This window comes from Micropterus salmoides, unplaced genomic scaffold (assembly GCF_014851395.1).
Source record: "Micropterus salmoides isolate LMB-PRFRI ecotype aquatic unplaced genomic scaffold, ASM1485139v1 Ms_hic_scaffold_2, whole genome shotgun sequence".
In the NCBI taxonomy this organism is placed as follows: Eukaryota; Metazoa; Chordata; class Actinopteri; order Centrarchiformes; family Centrarchidae; genus Micropterus; species Micropterus salmoides.
Genome location: NW_024041150.1, coordinates 9,137,179 through 9,154,266, shown reverse-complemented (window position 1 = coordinate 9,154,266; position 17,088 = coordinate 9,137,179). Strand labels below are relative to the sequence as shown.

Sequence of the window (17,088 nt, the reverse complement as noted above, 5' to 3'; positions counted from 1 at the left end):
CCCTGAGACAGCTGCGTAACAACATCACAGTAAAAGGTCACTGGCTGTCTTACATTCTGCAGACTGGTGGCACTCTGTATGTTTTCTGACCTTTGCAAAGAATAAAAACCTTTAAAGACGCCTGGATTGAACTCTTTATTTCCATTACACCAGCTGATCGGATCACAGACTGATGTCCTGGGTTATGGTGCCCTGGGCTGTCCCCATCACCACAGCAACAGCAGAGAGACAAAGTGAATTCTGAGTCGTCAATTTTGAAAACATTTATTTTCATTTTTTTGTTGAAATCTTCAGTACAGTCTGTCGTCTGACAGGAATGCATGAGAGCAGACATGATTGGCTCAAAACAGTCACATGATCATCATGATTACGGGTTACTGATCGCTGAAAAAAAAAAAAAACACTTTATCCAGAAAGTCCCACGAAACCCCGCCCCCTCCCGTAACCCCGCCCCTCCCTGGACGTCCAGGTGAGCCCCTGTACAAGCCCTTCAGAGACGAGCGTAGAAAAGACGACGACATTAAAGACGAGGAGTATTAAAAAGAAAAAACATGAAGGAGTGATATCATCATGACATCATTGTGACATGGTCCAGGAGACAGACAGCAGCGAGTCAATGAAAACCAGCCAATCAGAGGACAGCTTGGCTGAGATATGCGAGTGCTGAATGTGACGTGGCTATCTGAGGAGCTGCTGCCCCCGGTGATGAACACAAATATACAAACACGGAGTCTCAGTCACAGCTTTTACTCTGGAGGCCCTGCTTCCTGTTTACATCCTCTCTACTTCCTGTTTCCTGATCTCTCAGCGCAGAGAAATGAATCCTGGGAGTTGCAGTTAACGTCTACCTGAAAGAACAGGATATTTGTGATTATGTGACGCGAGAAGGTCCGAGACACACCTGTGTTTCTCGTGTTAGAGTGTATTTTAGTTTGAAGGCTCTCTGCTCCTTCCTGTATGGTCCACATTTCCTGGAAGTTTCACATTAAAAGCCTCGTAGTACTGTCCCTTCTATGGAGTGCTTTTATTGTGAAACATCTTTCCACAAGTATTGACTTTGGCGGTTTAACAAAATAACAGCACAACAAATTTGAATCAGTGTTTAGGTTTAAAAACAAGTTTCTAAAAAGACATTTAAGACCCCCCCCCCCCCAACACTTCCTATTTAACTGCTCTGGAGCAGAGGAGAGCACACCTGAAACACATCGGTCAGTCTTCATCCTTTAAATCTTTTGTCTCAGTGAAACATTTTGTGTCCTGAGCAGAACGCTCACCTTTATGTGTCTTCTTCACTTTGTCCAGGTGTTCCCACCTGTCCTCTGGGACGGACAGGTACAGAGCACACCTGGAACAAGGTGAGACTTTAAAACTAAACGTTCAAATGTTTTAAGGATGAGAGTCCAGGTGTGACAGGTGTGCGAGTCCCTGTTCAGGTAAATCAGACTCTCCAGGGGACGGACAGAAATGTAGATGGCGGGATCTGAGGCTTATGTGATTTATGAAGGGACATCCACACGGTTTCTAATCATCCCGAGTTTTATATACAAGGCCGCCGGCGTTTTAGACGGTGACATCACGTTCAAACAGGAAGAAGTTTATTTTATTAAAACCTGCAGCTTTCAGTCCTGACACACGCACATTTGTACTTCTATACTTGTGAGGACCCCCCAGACCATGACAAACTGAATCAGCTGTTGTCCTGATCACTGAAGAAACACGAAGGCTCTCAAGATTCTGGATCAGAGCTCGGGACGTCCACAGGAAGTGAAGTCTGAATGATCCAACGTGTGTTTGTCTCTCGTTCAACCAGCACAGCTACCTGATCCTGACTGAACCTGATCTTTAACTAAACCTGAACTTGATCCTAAACCTGATCCTAAACTGAACCTAAGAGTCGGCCGGGTCCTCACAAAGATAGCTGTACCAACACTCACACTGACTCGGTTTATGAGGGGGGGGTGAGGGGGGGCAGGCCCTCGTCGCTGGGCGTGGCCGTGTCGTCGCTCGGCTCCAGGCTGTCCTTCAGACTCACCGTGCTGTCGGAGGGGGGCGGAGTCGACACGGAGCAGGGCGGGGTTAACTCAGAGATAGGCGGGGTTAGCTTTGTGGGGGGCGGGGTGTCTGGGGAGGGGTCTTGGGTCCCGTTGGCGGTCGGGGGAGGCGGGGAAGGTTCCTGTGCGGTCGCGGCCGTGACTTGAGGGGGCGGGCTGAAGATGGGGTCTGCCCGGTGGGGGGCGGAATTAGACAGGAGGCCGTCGGCGAGGGACAGCGAGGCTTTCTCCACCAGACGCCACTGCATGATGCTGGTGTCCTTCCCCCCCGTCGAGATCAGGTGACTGTCTCTGTACAGGAAGCTGACGTTGGTCACATGACTGCTGTGGGCGCTGTACTTGTGGCTGGGAGCCTGCACGCACACACACAATCGATCCACGTTACATCATCTGCCCGTTGATTTCTTACTGATCATTTGATCTTTGTGAGTGTCTCACCTTGGGTTTGGAGCACGGGTAGGTGAAGAGGTGAACTTTACAGAAGTCGTCAGCCAGAGCGATCACCTTCCTGTTGTGAGATCTGATCAGAGCATTGATGTCGGTGCCGTCAGAACCATCGGGCCACACACCTGACACACACACACACACACACACTCCAGGTAAACATCACCTGTCTACTATCTGATGTCACATGATCTACTGAGCCACCGACGCTTTGCTTTCAAATGTGTTTGTGTAGCTGTGTACAGGTGTGTAGGTGTACAGATGTAGGTGTGATTGACAAGCCATAGTATTCATAGACAGGTTGGGCATGTTATTGCACACTGGCACGTCAAAAGCGAGTTATTTGACAGCAAAACGTGCGTCTGTACAGATGTGCAGGTGTACAGATGTACAGATGTGCAGATGTGCAGGTGTACAGGTGTACAGATGTGCAGGTGTGCAAGTGTACAGGTATGCAGGTTTACAGGTGTGCAGGTTTGCAGATGTACAGGTGTACAGATGTGCAGGTGTACAGATGTGCAGGTGTACGGGTATACAGATGTGCAGGTTTACAGGTGTGCAGATGTATAGGTGTACAGATGTGCAGGTTTGCAGATGTGCAGGTGTACAGGTGTGCAGGTATACAGATGTGCAGGTATACGGGTATACAGATGTACAGATGTGCAGGTGTACGGGTATGTAGGTGTACATGTATACAGATGTGCAGGTGTACAGATGTACAGGTGTACGGGTATGTAGGTGTACATGTATACAGATGTGCAGGTGTACAGATGTACAAGTGTACGGGTATACAGATGTGCAGATGTACGGGTATGTAGGTGTACAGGTATACAGATGTGCAGGTGTACAGATGTGCAGGTATACAGATGTGCAGGTGTGTAGGTGTGCAGGTGTACAAACCGAACACGTGGTATCCCAGTACGCAGGTGTAAGTTGCCCAGTCGATGTCTTTACACTCTGAAGGCTTTGTGATAAGTTTACAACCATTTGGAACGTTCCCTGAAAACACAAAACTGTTACACACCACATTGCAGAGCTACAAGTACACAGTACTACAAATACTACAGCAGTGAAGTACTCACAGTAGAGGATCTCGTAGTCTCCAGAGTTGGACATGATGAAGTTGTTGTCAGGTGACCAATCCAAGTGCGTGATGTAGCTGGAATGTCCCTGTGGAAACATTCAGGTAACTCATGAACACACCTGAGCTCCATTGTGACCTACACAAACACTGACTGTGGTTGCAGCTGGGAACTCTGAGATATGTAGTTCTCCAGTTTTCTCTCCAGACCACATTTTCCAAATGAAGTAGCTGTGGTAGTTCAGGTAGGAGATTAACTCCTTAAATACACTTTAAAAACTAAAGACGTCAGGCTAACAGGAAGTGACGTTTCACCCTTAAATTTAAAAACTACAGACGTTAGGCTAACAGAAAGTGAAGTTTAACTCTTAAATTAAAAACTACAGACATTAGGCTAATAGAAAGTGACGTTTTACTCTTAAATTAAAAACTACGGACGTCAGGCTAACAGGAAGTGACGTTTCACCCTTAAATTTAAAAACTACAGACGTTAGGCTAACAGAAAGTGAAGTTTAACTCTTAAATTAAAAACTACAGACGTTAGGCTAACAGAAAGTGACGTTTTACTCTTAAATTAAAAACTACAGACGTTAGGCTAACAGAAAGTGACGTTTTACTCTTAAATTAAAAACTACAGACGTTAGGCTAACAGAAAGTGACGTTTTACTCTTAAATTAAAAACTACAGACATTAGGCTAACAGAAAGTGACGTTTTACTCTTAAATTAAAAACTACAGACATTAGGCTAACAGGAAGTGACGTTTTACTCTTAAATTAAAAACTACAGACGTTAGGCTAACAGGAAGTGACGTTTTACTCTTAAATTAAAAACTACAGACGTTAGGCTAACAGAAAGTGACGTTTTACTCTTAAATTAAAAACTACGGACGTTAGGCTAACAGAAAGTGACGTTTTACTCTTAAATTAAAAACTACGGACGTTAGGCTAACAGAAAGTGACGTTTTACTCTTAAATTAAAAACTACGGACGTCAGGCTAACAGGAAGTGACGTTTCACCCTTAAATTTAAAAACTACAGACGTTAGGCTAACAGAAAGTGACGTTTTACTCTTAAATTAAAAACTACAGACGTTAGGCTAACAGAAAGTGACGTTTTACTCTTAAATTAAAAACTACAGACATTAGGCTAACAGAAAGTGACGTTTTACTCTTAAATTAAAAACTACAGACATTAGGCTAACAGAAAGTGACGTTTTACTCTTAAATTAAAAACTACAGACATTAGGCTAACAGAAAGTGACGTTTAACTCTAAAAACTACAAACAGACTTTAGACTAACGTGAAGTGAACAGCAGACAGACTTACGGTGCACTTCCCGTAGCGGCTGTACTTGCGTCCTCTGTCGGAGACGGTGTAGAGGTAAATAAAGTTATCATGAGATCCAACAGCCAACAGACCTCCATCTGTAGATACACAGAGAGGGGCATTCTGGGTCATGTAGTTCAGCCCTCTAGGTACATTGTCATAGAAACAGATTCAAACTGGTTTAACTAGACTCCACCCACCTACAGAGAAGCGCATCACAGACAGCTGCTCGTTCCCGTCGGTGTGGATTGCCACCAAGTCTGTGGTCTCAGCATCCAGGACATACCACCTGAGACAGGTCGACCAGTTAGACCAACATGAGACAGGTGCGAACTGATAGGCCATCATGAGAGAGGTGGAACAACATGGGGGGGTGGGGGGGTGGGGATTGGATCATCGATCAATACTGACTTTCCCGAGTGTGTTCCTATGGCCACCACGGCTCCGCTGGGATGGAAATCTGCACAGTGTCCATGTTCCTGAGGGAAAGACAGAGCTGTCAATCATCCATCATTAATCACTCATCCAATCAGCAGTCAGTCCCATCAGTGACCCCGCCGCCCCTCACCTCCAGCGTGCGGCTCCATTGAAGACTGTGGTTCAACGCGTTCCAGAGGCAGACCAGCCGGTCCTGAGCACACGTCAGGAACATCTCTCTGGACGGGTGGGACGCTAAACCCCACAGCTCGTCTGTGTGACCCTGGACACATCACAACATGACACAAAGGTTCTGAGACCCTGAACACATCACAATGTACAGGTCTTGAGACCCTAGACACATCACAACACGACACACAGGTGCTGAGACCCTGAACACATCACAAAGTACAGATCTTGAGACCCTGGACACATCATAACACAAAGGTTCTGACACCCTGAACGCCTCACAACGTAATGATCAGATTCTGAACTTTAACAAACAGGAAGTCTGCTTCATTCAACATGACAGCATGATGAGGTCATGTGGTCTCACCTGGACCTCGACCAGGAAGCCGTCATTGAAGGTTCCTCTCAGGATGAAGTTACGAGATGTTCCGACCAGAAACTCGTCCCCCTTCCCCTCAGAAACTGCTCTGATGGTTCCATACTGATCCGGGACCTGTAGACACACATACGCGTGACCTCAGTCAATAGTGCGACTTGAGAGAATACAGGAAAATGAATTTTGTAACTTTTTGTAACAGGGTCCCGCTGCTCAGTGGCCAACACATCAGACACAGGCAGCTTCCAAGAGCCACAGAGAGGTGTCCTCTGAGCAAGGCTCCCAGGAACCAGTAAGGTCAAAGAGAATGAGTGTGTATGGGTGTGTGTGCAGGACCTCGATGTCGCGGTCCGGTCTCAGCTCGTGGTCCCACAGGATTATCTTCCGGTCTTTCCCTCCCCCGGTCAGCAGAGTGCCGCTCCTCATCTCACACATACAAAACACGCTGCCCTCGTGACCTTTGACCTGCCGACTGATCTGAAACGCTGCACACAGAAACACAGGTTAGTGAAAGCTGTCCTCTGATTGGCTGCCGTGTCTCTGCAGATTCTGACAGAAGGAAGCAGCTTTACACAATGACAGCGTCACACAATGAGATGTTGACGTACTAAATGTGTTCACCAGTGACTCTGCTGAGGATCTGGATATATTTCAGTCTGAAGATCTGGATTTATTTCAGACTGTAGATCTGGATTTATTTCAGTCTGAAGATCTGGATTTATTTCAGTCTGAAGATCTGGATTTATTTCAGACTGTAGATCTGGATTTATTTCAGACTGTAGATCTGGATATATTTCAGACTATAGATCTGGATATATTTCAGACTGTAGATCTGGATTTATTACAGACTGTAGATCTGGATTTATTTCAGACTGTAGATCTAGATTTATTTCAGACTATAGATCTGGATTTATTTCAGTCTGAAGATCTGGATTTATTACAGACTGTAGATCTGGATTTATTTCAGACTGTAGATCTAGATTTATTTCAGACTGTGAGGGACCAGGCAGTTAGGCATGAGGAGTCAAGAGGGAAATTTAAAGCAAAAGGGTTTTATTTACCAAAAAAATCATTACAACAAAAGATAAAGTTTTGGGCCCATAAAAGAGGTCAAATAAACAAACAAACAAACTAAAGCTCTAAACATAAGAGACTCAAAAATACAACTGACCTACTATACAACAAACAAAGGGGACTTATATATTGGCTGATCAGACCAATTTTGACACACAGGGGAAGACTAACAACAACAACACTACATCATAACTGCAAACACAACAAAACTTATGTAAAAACTTATTCCAAAAGAAATGTACATTTACTTAACCTTAACTCAAAATACTCAAATATAATATAAATCTAAACCCCAAAATATTTAAGGAGAGAATAAAGCCACCCCCAGACATAGCAAGCAGTGGTAGTGTCCAATCAGGCCACCTCTCCTATAAAGCTGCTCCTGCTCCGAGCACCAACCCTTTAAGCCAGCAGACTTCCTGGATGTGGCATCCAACACTGGTAAGCTCGGAAACAATTATAACAAAATGAAAATCCAAAACTAACTAATGGTGTGTGTTCCAAAAGATGCTTCTGTATAGTCAACTAAAATAAAGTATGTGAAATAAACTAAGTGTCCTGTAAGTTTATTTGTAACCAAATAAATATTTACTACAAACTGTCTAATGTGTATGAATGTATATAAACTAATCTTAAAGAACACAAAAAAAAGTCAGTGCATGAGGTTACCGCTCTTCATCTGGTTGTGAGGCCACGGCTGTGGCCATCACACAGACTATAGATCTGGATTTATTTCAGTCTGAAGATCTGGATTTATTTCAGACTGTAGATCTGGATATATTTCAGACTGTAGATCTGGATTTATTTCAGACTGTAGATCTGGATTTATTTCAGACTATAGATCTGGATTTATTTCAGTCTGACGATCTGGATTGTGCCTCTGCTGGTGTTTTCTGTGTGTTTCTGAGGACGGCAGTGGTGGACATGTTTTCAGGTGCAGTTCCTGCAGCAGCCAGCAGGAGGAAGCAGGTCACAGAAAGCGCTTCCTGTTTCTCCAGGTTTCCTCTGAAAACACTTTGCCTGACTTCCTGTAGCTGCTGGAGTCGGGTTTCATTTGTTCTGGACTCTTGCTGAACACTTGTTCAGACAGACTTCAACATGTGTACTCTGATCTGCTCCCCGTGCAGAACTTCACCTGAAAACCGTTTAATTCTTGGCATGGCTCCAGCTGAAGCCAGTTTGACGACACGTCTCTAAAACCATTACTGAAACTGGGCCAACACACACACTTCGTCTTCTCTGAGCTTTTCTTTACAGTGTTAAACTGATCCCAGGTCAGGATCGGTCACCCCCTTTTCCTCACCTCTGGGTCCCTTCCCCGTGGGGGTCTCAGCGGAGCTCCTGGTCCAGACCAGCAGGACTCCTCCAGAGTCTCCGGTCAGGATGTCTCCAGTACTCAGGAAGGCCAGACACTGAATGAACTTCGGCTTCTCGTATTTCTGAAAACACAACAAGAAACAGGGTCCCAGTTAGACCAGGACTACAGAGATAGACCAGGACTACTTTAGAAGTGTCTCTTGTGTTGCTGAACATTGCTCAGACAGACTTCAACCTGTGTACTCTGATCTGCTCCCTGTGCAGAACTTCACCTGAAAACCGTTTAATTCTTGGCATGGCTCCAGCTGAAACCAGTTTGACGACGCGTCTCTAAAACCATTACTGAAACTGGGCCAACACACACACTTCGTCTTCTCTGAGCTTTTCTTTGCAATGTTAAACCGATCCCAGGTCAGGTCAGTTACTGACACCCAGAGTTAACTGGTCTTTACAAAGTTTCTTGCACATGGATCATGATGCTCACAATACTTCATATAAAATCTAAAACTGGGACATTCAAGCGTCTCTGCTGGTGAGTTATCTCAGAGGACAGTTTAGCCTCTTTTAGCTCTTAGTTTTGGTTTTACAGCCCGCTTCCTGTCTGGCTCTGATTAACGCAGCGTACATGTTGAGCTCAGACTGAACTCTGGGACAGATGTGAGATTATATATATATATACACACACACACACACACACACACACACACACATATATCTCTATCTCATCAGGTCGGTCTGTCTCATCTGTGACAACAAATTACAGGCAGTAACACGTGTGATGTGGTTTGTTCAGAAAAGCTCTGTGGCATGATCTCACTGCAGGATGAGATACTCACCTCATGAATTCTTTTCTGAACGCTGTTTTCTGTGAGCCTATAAGTCCTGTTAACCGCGTGTGTGAAAACAAACTTTTAATCTGAAGGTTTGTCCCTTTGTGTTCAGCCGGGTGGAGCTTCCTGTTCGTCTGCAGATCAAATTCCTCAAGTTCACTTTGCTGCAGTCTCTCCTCCACCAAACCTCAAGTAGCTCTTGGTCGATTTAGCCCCTTAGGTCAGATTTAGGCGTTTACCTGTTTGGATCTGTAGCTTTCTGCCAGTGGGAAGTTTTTATTTTCTTACTGGAACTCTGATGGGAAAGCTCTTCAAAGAACCAACAGAATGGCTGCAGGGTTTAAATTTAAGGTTTCTTTTAAACACCTCAAGAAGATGACAGCTGTGAAGCTGGAAACAATCTGCAGTTAGTAAAATGTCTTTCAGTCCCTTCATGAGTTTTGGACAGATAAGTACGTCCCAGTTACAGTCAGTGAATCTGATTTAAATTTCTTATGCTTGTTCCAAGGCTAACTGGCCATGAAGAAGTTACCTGGTGCAGAAAATGGGAGGAAGATCTCAATCTAAATGATGACTGCTGGGAAATAAAACTAACTGTTGGCAGAGTTTTCCTCCAGCATCACATACAGGCAACTAATGGCCACTTCACGAAGTGAACTGGTCACCAAATACTGATTTGATTCAGATCTTAATTCTGTTCACTCACTTTGCTTTTTGTTCAGTGATAAATATAATCTATTTTAGGACTATTTTAGACTTTACAGTGGTTCATCCACACCACTAAAACATCTGCATAGTTCTGTATATCAAAAGAACTCAACACCTCCTCACCCCAAAGATTCCCTGTTTACGAGCCAGTGAATTCCCCGTCCAGGTCCAGAAGAAGATGTGCGACTTTCCACAGGTGACGATGGTGTTCGGGTCAGTGGGGTGGAACTCCACGGCCAGGACCACCTCGTTAGTGGTCTGAAACACACCAGTTAGAACCAGTTAGAGACAAGCCAGAACCAGTTAGAACCAGTAAGAGACAAGCCAGAACCAGTTAGAACCAGAGCCGTTGAAGCTGAAGGTATAAATTCAAAGACCTGAATGACATTCTGCTGTACTGGTCTGGGTGCAGTGATAGGAGTACGACTGAGTGCTCACCTTGATCTCAGCGATCTTTGACTTCTTCTGCCAATCCCAGACTGTCAGCATGTGATCGTTACAGTCGTCAATAACGCTCAGGTGCTGACCAGAGTCCTACCGGAGACAGAGGGAGGGACACGGTGAGAGACAGCAATGAGATAGAGATACAGACAGACAGAGGTGAGATAGAGATACAGACAGAGATACAGACAGACAGAGGTGAGACAGAGATACAGACAGAGATATAGACAGACAGAGGTGAGATAGAGATACAGACAGAGGAGAGATAGAGGTGAGATAGAGATACAGACAGAGATACAGACAGACAGAGGTGAGATAGAGATACAGACAGAGATATAGACAGATATAGACAGACAGAGGTGAGATAGAGATACAGACAGAGATACAGACAGAGATATAGACAGACAGAGGTGAGATAGAGATACAGACAGAGATACAGACAGAGATATAGACAGACAGAGGTGAGATAGAGATACAGACAGAGGAGAGATAGAGGTGAGATAGAGATACAGACAGAGATACAGACAGACAGAATGAGACAGAGATACACACAGAGATATAGACAGACAGAGGTGAGACAGAGATACAGACAGAGATACAGACAGAGGTGAAATAGAGGTGAGACAGAGATACAGATAGAGATACAGACAGACAGAGGTGAGATAGAGATACAGACAGAGATACAGACAGACAGAGATGAGACAGAGGTGAGACAGAGATACAGAGGAGAGATAGAGGTGAGACAGAGATACAGACAGACAGAGGTGAGACAGAGATACAGACAGACAGAGGTGAGACAGAGATACAGACAGACAGAGGTGAGACAGAGATACAGACAGACAGAGGTGAGAGAGATACAGACAGACAGAGGTGAGACAGAGATACAGACAGACAGAGGTGAGAGAGATACAGACAGACAGAGGTGAGATAGAGATACAGACAGAGATATAGACAGAGGTGAGACAGAGATACAGACAGACAGAGGTGAAATAGAGGTGAGACAGAGATACAGAGATACAGACAGACAGAATGAGATAGAGATACAGACAGAGGTGAGATAGAGATACAGACAGAGATACAGACAGACAGAGGAGAGATAGAGGTGAGACAGAGACACAGACAGACAGAGGAGAGATAGAGGTGAGACAGAGATACAGACAGACAGAGGTGAGATAGAGGTGAGATAGAGATACAGACAGACAGAATGAGATAGAGATACAGACAGACAGAATGAGATAGAGATACAGACAGACAGAATGAGATAGAGATACAGACAGACAGAGGTGAGATAGAGATGAGACAGAGATACAGACAGACAGAGGTGAGACAGAGATATAGACAGACAGAGGTGAGACAGAGATACAGACAGAGATACAGACAGATAGAGGTGAGACAGAGATACAGACAGAGATACAGACAGACAGAAGTGAGATAGAGGTGAGACAGAGATACAGACAGACAGAGAGAGGTGAGATAGAGGTGAGACAGAGATACAGACAGACAGAGGTGAGACAGAGATACAGACAGAGATACAGACAGATAGAGGTGAGACAGAGATACAGACAGAGATACAGACAGACAGAGGTGAGATAGAGGTGAGACAGAGATACAGAGAGAGATACAGACAGGCAGAGGTGAGATAGAGGTGAGACAGAGATACAGACAGAGATACAGACAGACAGAATGAGATAGAGGTGAGACAGAGATACAGACAGAGATACAGACAGACAGAGGTGAGATAGAGGTGAGACAGAGATACAGACAGAGATACAGACAGACAGAATGAGATAGAGGTGAGACAGAGATACAGACAGAGATACAGACAGACAGAGGTGAGATAGAGGTGAGACAGAGATACAGACAGAGGTGAGATAGAGGTGAGACAGAGATACAGACAGACAGAGGTGAGATAGGTGAGACAGAGATACAGACAGAGATATAGACAGACAGGTGAGAGAGATACAGACAGAGATGAGATAAAGATACAGAGATACAGACAGAAAGAGGTGAGACAGAGATACAGACAGAGGTGAGACAGAGATACAGACAGACAGAATGAGACAGAGATACAGACAGAGGTGAGACAGAGATACAGACAGACAGAATGAGACAGAGATACAGACAGAGATACAGACAGACAGAGGTGAGATTCAATTCAATTTTATTTATATAGCGCCAAATCATAACAACAGTTATCTCACAGCGCTTTTCATAAAGAGCAGGTGTATACCGTACTCTGTGATGTTATTTACAGAAGCCCAACAGTTCCCACCAAGAGCTGCACTAGGAGACAGAGGCAAGGAAAAACTTCCTTTAAGAGGCAGAAACCTCGAGCAGAACCATGGCTCAGGGTGGGCGACCATCTGCCTCGACCGGTTGGGGTGAAGGAGAGAGAGGGAGAGAGAGAGAGAGAGAGGGGGGGGGGGAGAACAGAGAGAAAGAGAGAGGAACAGAGAGAAAGAGAGAGAGGGATGATACTCACAGCTTTGGAAAAAGACAGAGAGCCAACGCCTCGCTCGAATGTTCCCAAACCGATGACCTGCAGAGTGGACAGACTGACGCTGTCCCAGATCCGAACGTGAGGCTGTAGTGCCTGAAGGCATGGACAAAAAGTCAGGCTGTTATCATTATCACACTTAAAAAAATAAAATAAAAAAATCTGGCCTCACTGTCCACCAGGAAGCCTACAACGGCCATGTTAAGAGCTACAAAGATGCTCTTCCCAGGGCGAAAACTAACTATTACTCACACTCATTTGCAACCAACAACATCAACCTAAACAGCTTTTTTCCTCTATCAACCACCTACTCTGTCCACCTGACCCTCCTCAACCATCTGATGCTGCTGGCCTATGCTCCAGGTTCCTGGAATACTTCCAGAAAAAGGTAGAAACCATCCACCAGCAACTGCAGCTGTCCAGCTCCTCCCACCCAACCACACTACCGCAGCTGGACACAAACTCTTCAACTGTCTTCACACCGCAGGACTGCCTCTCCTCTTTCTCCCCGCTCAAAACAGCTCAAGTTCTTGAGCTAGTGTCAAAAGCAAAGGCCACCACCAGCAAACAGGATCCAATGTTGACTGCCTTGGTCAAAGCATGTCTTCCAACTCTGGGTCCCGGATCAAATATAAAATCCTCCTCCTGACGTACAATCTCTCCATGGACTTGCACCTCAGTACCTCACAGAACTACTCCATCCCTGCACTCAGGCACGGTCCCTGCGGTCCTCTGACAAGGACCTGCTTGCTGTCCCTAATTCCAGGCATGTTTTCACTATTTTTAGTAACTTAGCTATTTCTTATTTCACCATTTTAATTATACTTCATTCTACATCTTAAGTACCACTCACATTGAATTTGCCTCCTTCATTTCTCTTCCCACTCGCAGACCTAACGTCTCCGCTGCAAACACCTCAGAGTTGCCCGCTTCTTATGCCGTTTTTCCATAACCAGTACCAGCTCGACTCGGTTTGGCCGTGCTCCGTTTTCCATTGCAGATAGCACCCAGAGATAGTGCCTTTCAAGCTAGCTGGTCGTCATAGCAACGCCACACACAACTGCCGCGACGTAATGTTCAATGCGACACACACACACGAAAACGCACACACAGCTGTCTCCTGATTAAAAGTTTAAAAGTTTCAACATTACTCAGAATGTAAAGACAGATCAGACGGAGGTGATACGAAAAAGGTACCTGGTAGCAGGTACAAGTACAATTTTTACATCATGGAAAAGTAAAGAAAATCGAGCTGTTACCGAGCAGTGGAAAAGTGCCTTTACCGTCTCTCTCTCCCTGTGTGTCCGCTTCGGTGACTTTCTCCATCAGTAACTTTTCCTCCCGTGATTCCGTTCACAGCAGCAGCTAAGCTGCACGTTGAGGAGACGTGTTGACAACAAAACCAATGTGGTAGCTGACAAATAACAGATGACTGGTGTGTTCACAGTCGCTTTACCTGGTCCGCTCTTGTAAAATATCCACAGTGTCGCGACTTGTAACATAATCACTGTTTCTCTGATAAATGCTACAGTGTGTCGCCTAACCTGGGAAGTAAAGTGTATGTGTGGGAAACACTGAATGAACCGTGCTTTTCTTTTTACAAGCCAGGTCTTTAACAGCGTTGACCAGCACTGTGTCTCCCTCCATCTTGTGAGTAGAAGGCTGCATGCAGACGCAGAGGGAGGGGCGGGGCTGCACGGTGAGGGAGGGAGAGAGGAGCAAACGCTGGCAGGACTTTACAGAAACATTAATTAACTCAACATCAAACTATATAAACGGTATTGTCCATCTCTTTTGAAATTATATCGGTATACATTATATACCGATATACCGCCCAGCCCTACCGTGGCATAGCACAGATAAGGCTATAACTCAGACAGTGTTCGCCCAATCATCACAAAACATCATGACATTTTTCAAATGTTTGTCTTCTGATCATTCTGAGCCTTCTGGTGCCGCCATCTTTGTTGTGTACAGTTACCACGGTTATTACTATATATTATATTAGACTGCATTAAAGACAGTAATGAGTTGATTTGTCCATTGGCCCGTCTGAAATATTTTAATTTAGCGTTTATTAACTGCTGAAAAGTGAAAATGTCTAATTAATCCTGTTCGTCCTCACCCGTCCGTCTTTGTCCACTCCTGCTATCTGTCCCGTAGCCATCCGGATCTTATCAGGATGGATGGCCAAACTGACAGAGAGAAAAAGAGAGGTGATGTCACAGACCTGTCACCACAGAGCAGCAGATGATTTTTATAGGGGTGTTTTCTCACCACTTGACACAGTCGGTGTGTCCGAGGTAATGTCTCTGAGTTCGTTCTTCGTAGTTAAAGAGAACTACGACAGAGGCAATGAAGTAAACAATCTCTCCTGTTGGAAGGAGGTAGACGTTTGCTCTGCAGTCTCTGCCACGGTAACCGTACCTGCAGGAAGTCAAGGAAGCACCTGGAGATCTACCGACAATCTACTGAAGGTTTATTAAAGGTCTGCCGAGGATCTACTGATCGATGGGGATCTACTTTTAATTTTCATTTCGTTATTGCAAACATACTAAAGGTCTCCTGAGGATCTATTGCAAACATACTAAAGGTCTCCTGAGGATCTATTGCAGACATACTAAAGGTCTCCTGAGGATCTATTGCAAACATACTAAAGGTCTCCTGAGGATCTATTGCAAACATACTAAAGGTCTCCTGAGGATCTATTGCAGACATACTAAAGGTCTCCTGAGGATCTATTGCAGACATACTAAAGGTCTCCTGAGGATCTATTGCAAACATACTAAAGGTCTCCTGAGGATCTACTGAGGATCTATTGCAGACATACTAAAGGTCTCCTGAGGATCTATTGCAGACATACTAAAGGTCTCCTGAGGATCTATTGCAGACATACTAAAGGTCTCCTGAGGATCTATTGCAAACATACTAAAGGTCTCCTGGGGATCTACTGAGGATCTATTGCAGACATACTAAAGGTCTCCTGAGGATCTATTGCAGACATACTAAAGGTCTCCTGAGGATCTATTGCAGACATACTAAAGGTCTCCTGAGGATCTATTGCAAACATACTAAAGGTCTCCTGGGGATCTATTGCAAACATACTAAAGGTCTCCTGGGGATCTATTGCAGACATACTAAAGGTCTCCTGAGGATCTATTGCAGACATACTAAAGGTCTCCTGAGGATCTATTGCAAACATACTAAAGGTCTCCTGGGGATCTATTGCAAACATACTAAAGGTCTCCTGGGGATCTACTGAGGATCTATTGCAGACATACTAAAGGTCTCCTGGGGATCTACTGAGGATCTATTGCAGACATACTAAAGGTCTCCTGGGGATCTACTGAGGATCTATTGCAGACATACTAAAGGTCTCCTGGGGATCTATTGCAGACATACTAAAGGTCTCCTGAGGATCTATTGCAGACATACTAAAGGTCTCCTGGGGATCTACTGAGGATCTATTGCAGACATACTAAAGGTCTCCTGAGGATCTATTGCAGACATACTAAAGGTCTCCTGAGGATCTATTGCAAACATACTAAAGGTCTCCTGAGGATCTATTGCAGACATACTAAAGGTCTCCTGAGGATCTATTGCAGACATACTAAAGGTCTCCTGAGGATCTATTGCAAACATACTAAAGGTCTCCTGAGGATCTATTGCAGACATACTAAAGGTCTCCTGAGGATCTATTGCAAACATACTAAAGGTCTCCTGGGGATCTACTGAGGATCTATTGCAGACATACTAAAGGTCTCCTGAGGATCTATTGCAAACATACTAAAGGTCTCCTGGGGATCTATTGCAAACATACTAAAGGTCTCCTGGGGATCTACTGAGGATCTATTGCAGACATACTAAAGGTCTCCTGGGGATCTATTGCAGACATACTAAAGGTCTCCTGAGGATCTATTGCAAACATACTAAAGGTCTCCTGAGGATCTATTGCAGACATACTAAAGGTCTCCTGGGGATCTACTGAGGATCTATTGCAGACATACTAAAGGTCTCCTGGGGATCTATTGCAGACATACTAAAGGTCTCCTGAGGATCTATTGCAAACATACTAAAGGTCTCCTGAGGATCTATTGCAAACATACTAAAGGTCTCCTGGGGATCTACTGAGGATCTATTGCAGACATACTAAAGGTCTCCTGGGGATCTATTGCAGACATACTAAAGGTCTCCTGAGGATCTATTGCAAACATACTAAAGGTCTCCTGAGGATCTATTGCAGACATACTAAAGGTCTCCTGAGGATCTATTGCAAACATACTAAAGGTCTCCTGGGGATCTACTGAGGATCTATTGCAGACATACTAAAGGTCTCCT

At 44.7% G+C, this 17,088-nt stretch overlaps 1 protein-coding gene across 4 annotated transcripts in view; it reads right to left on the bottom strand.

Moving 5' to 3' along the window:
• Window positions 1-272: 272 nt before the first annotated feature.
• The window catches only part of LOC119911337 (echinoderm microtubule-associated protein-like 4), a 35,061-nt gene continuing 18,245 nt past the window's right edge, over window positions 273-17,088 (bottom strand). For 3 of the 4 annotated variants that reach the window (XM_038730186.1, XM_038730185.1, XM_038730188.1), the window contains 16 exons: window positions 15,028-15,177; window positions 14,876-14,945; window positions 12,736-12,846; window positions 10,251-10,346; window positions 9,936-10,070; window positions 8,261-8,396; window positions 6,220-6,368; window positions 5,875-6,000; window positions 5,470-5,601; window positions 5,313-5,380; window positions 5,102-5,190; window positions 4,902-4,999; window positions 3,578-3,665; window positions 3,396-3,494; window positions 2,490-2,620; window positions 273-2,404 (listed from right to left, as the gene is read on the bottom strand). In XM_038730186.1, coding sequence (XP_038586114.1) covers window positions 1,946-2,404; window positions 2,490-2,620; window positions 3,396-3,494; window positions 3,578-3,665; window positions 4,902-4,999; window positions 5,102-5,190; window positions 5,313-5,380; window positions 5,470-5,601; window positions 5,875-6,000; window positions 6,220-6,368; window positions 8,261-8,396; window positions 9,936-10,070; window positions 10,251-10,346; window positions 12,736-12,846; window positions 14,876-14,945; window positions 15,028-15,177 — 2,137 coding nt within the window. In that variant the 3' untranslated portion in view covers window positions 273-1,945. The remainder of the gene's footprint in view (window positions 2,405-2,489; window positions 2,621-3,395; window positions 3,495-3,577; window positions 3,666-4,901; window positions 5,000-5,101; window positions 5,191-5,312; window positions 5,381-5,469; window positions 5,602-5,874; window positions 6,001-6,219; window positions 6,369-8,260; window positions 8,397-9,935; window positions 10,071-10,250; window positions 10,347-12,735; window positions 12,847-14,875; window positions 14,946-15,027; window positions 15,178-17,088) is intronic. The other variant, XM_038730187.1, reaches the window with a different exon arrangement.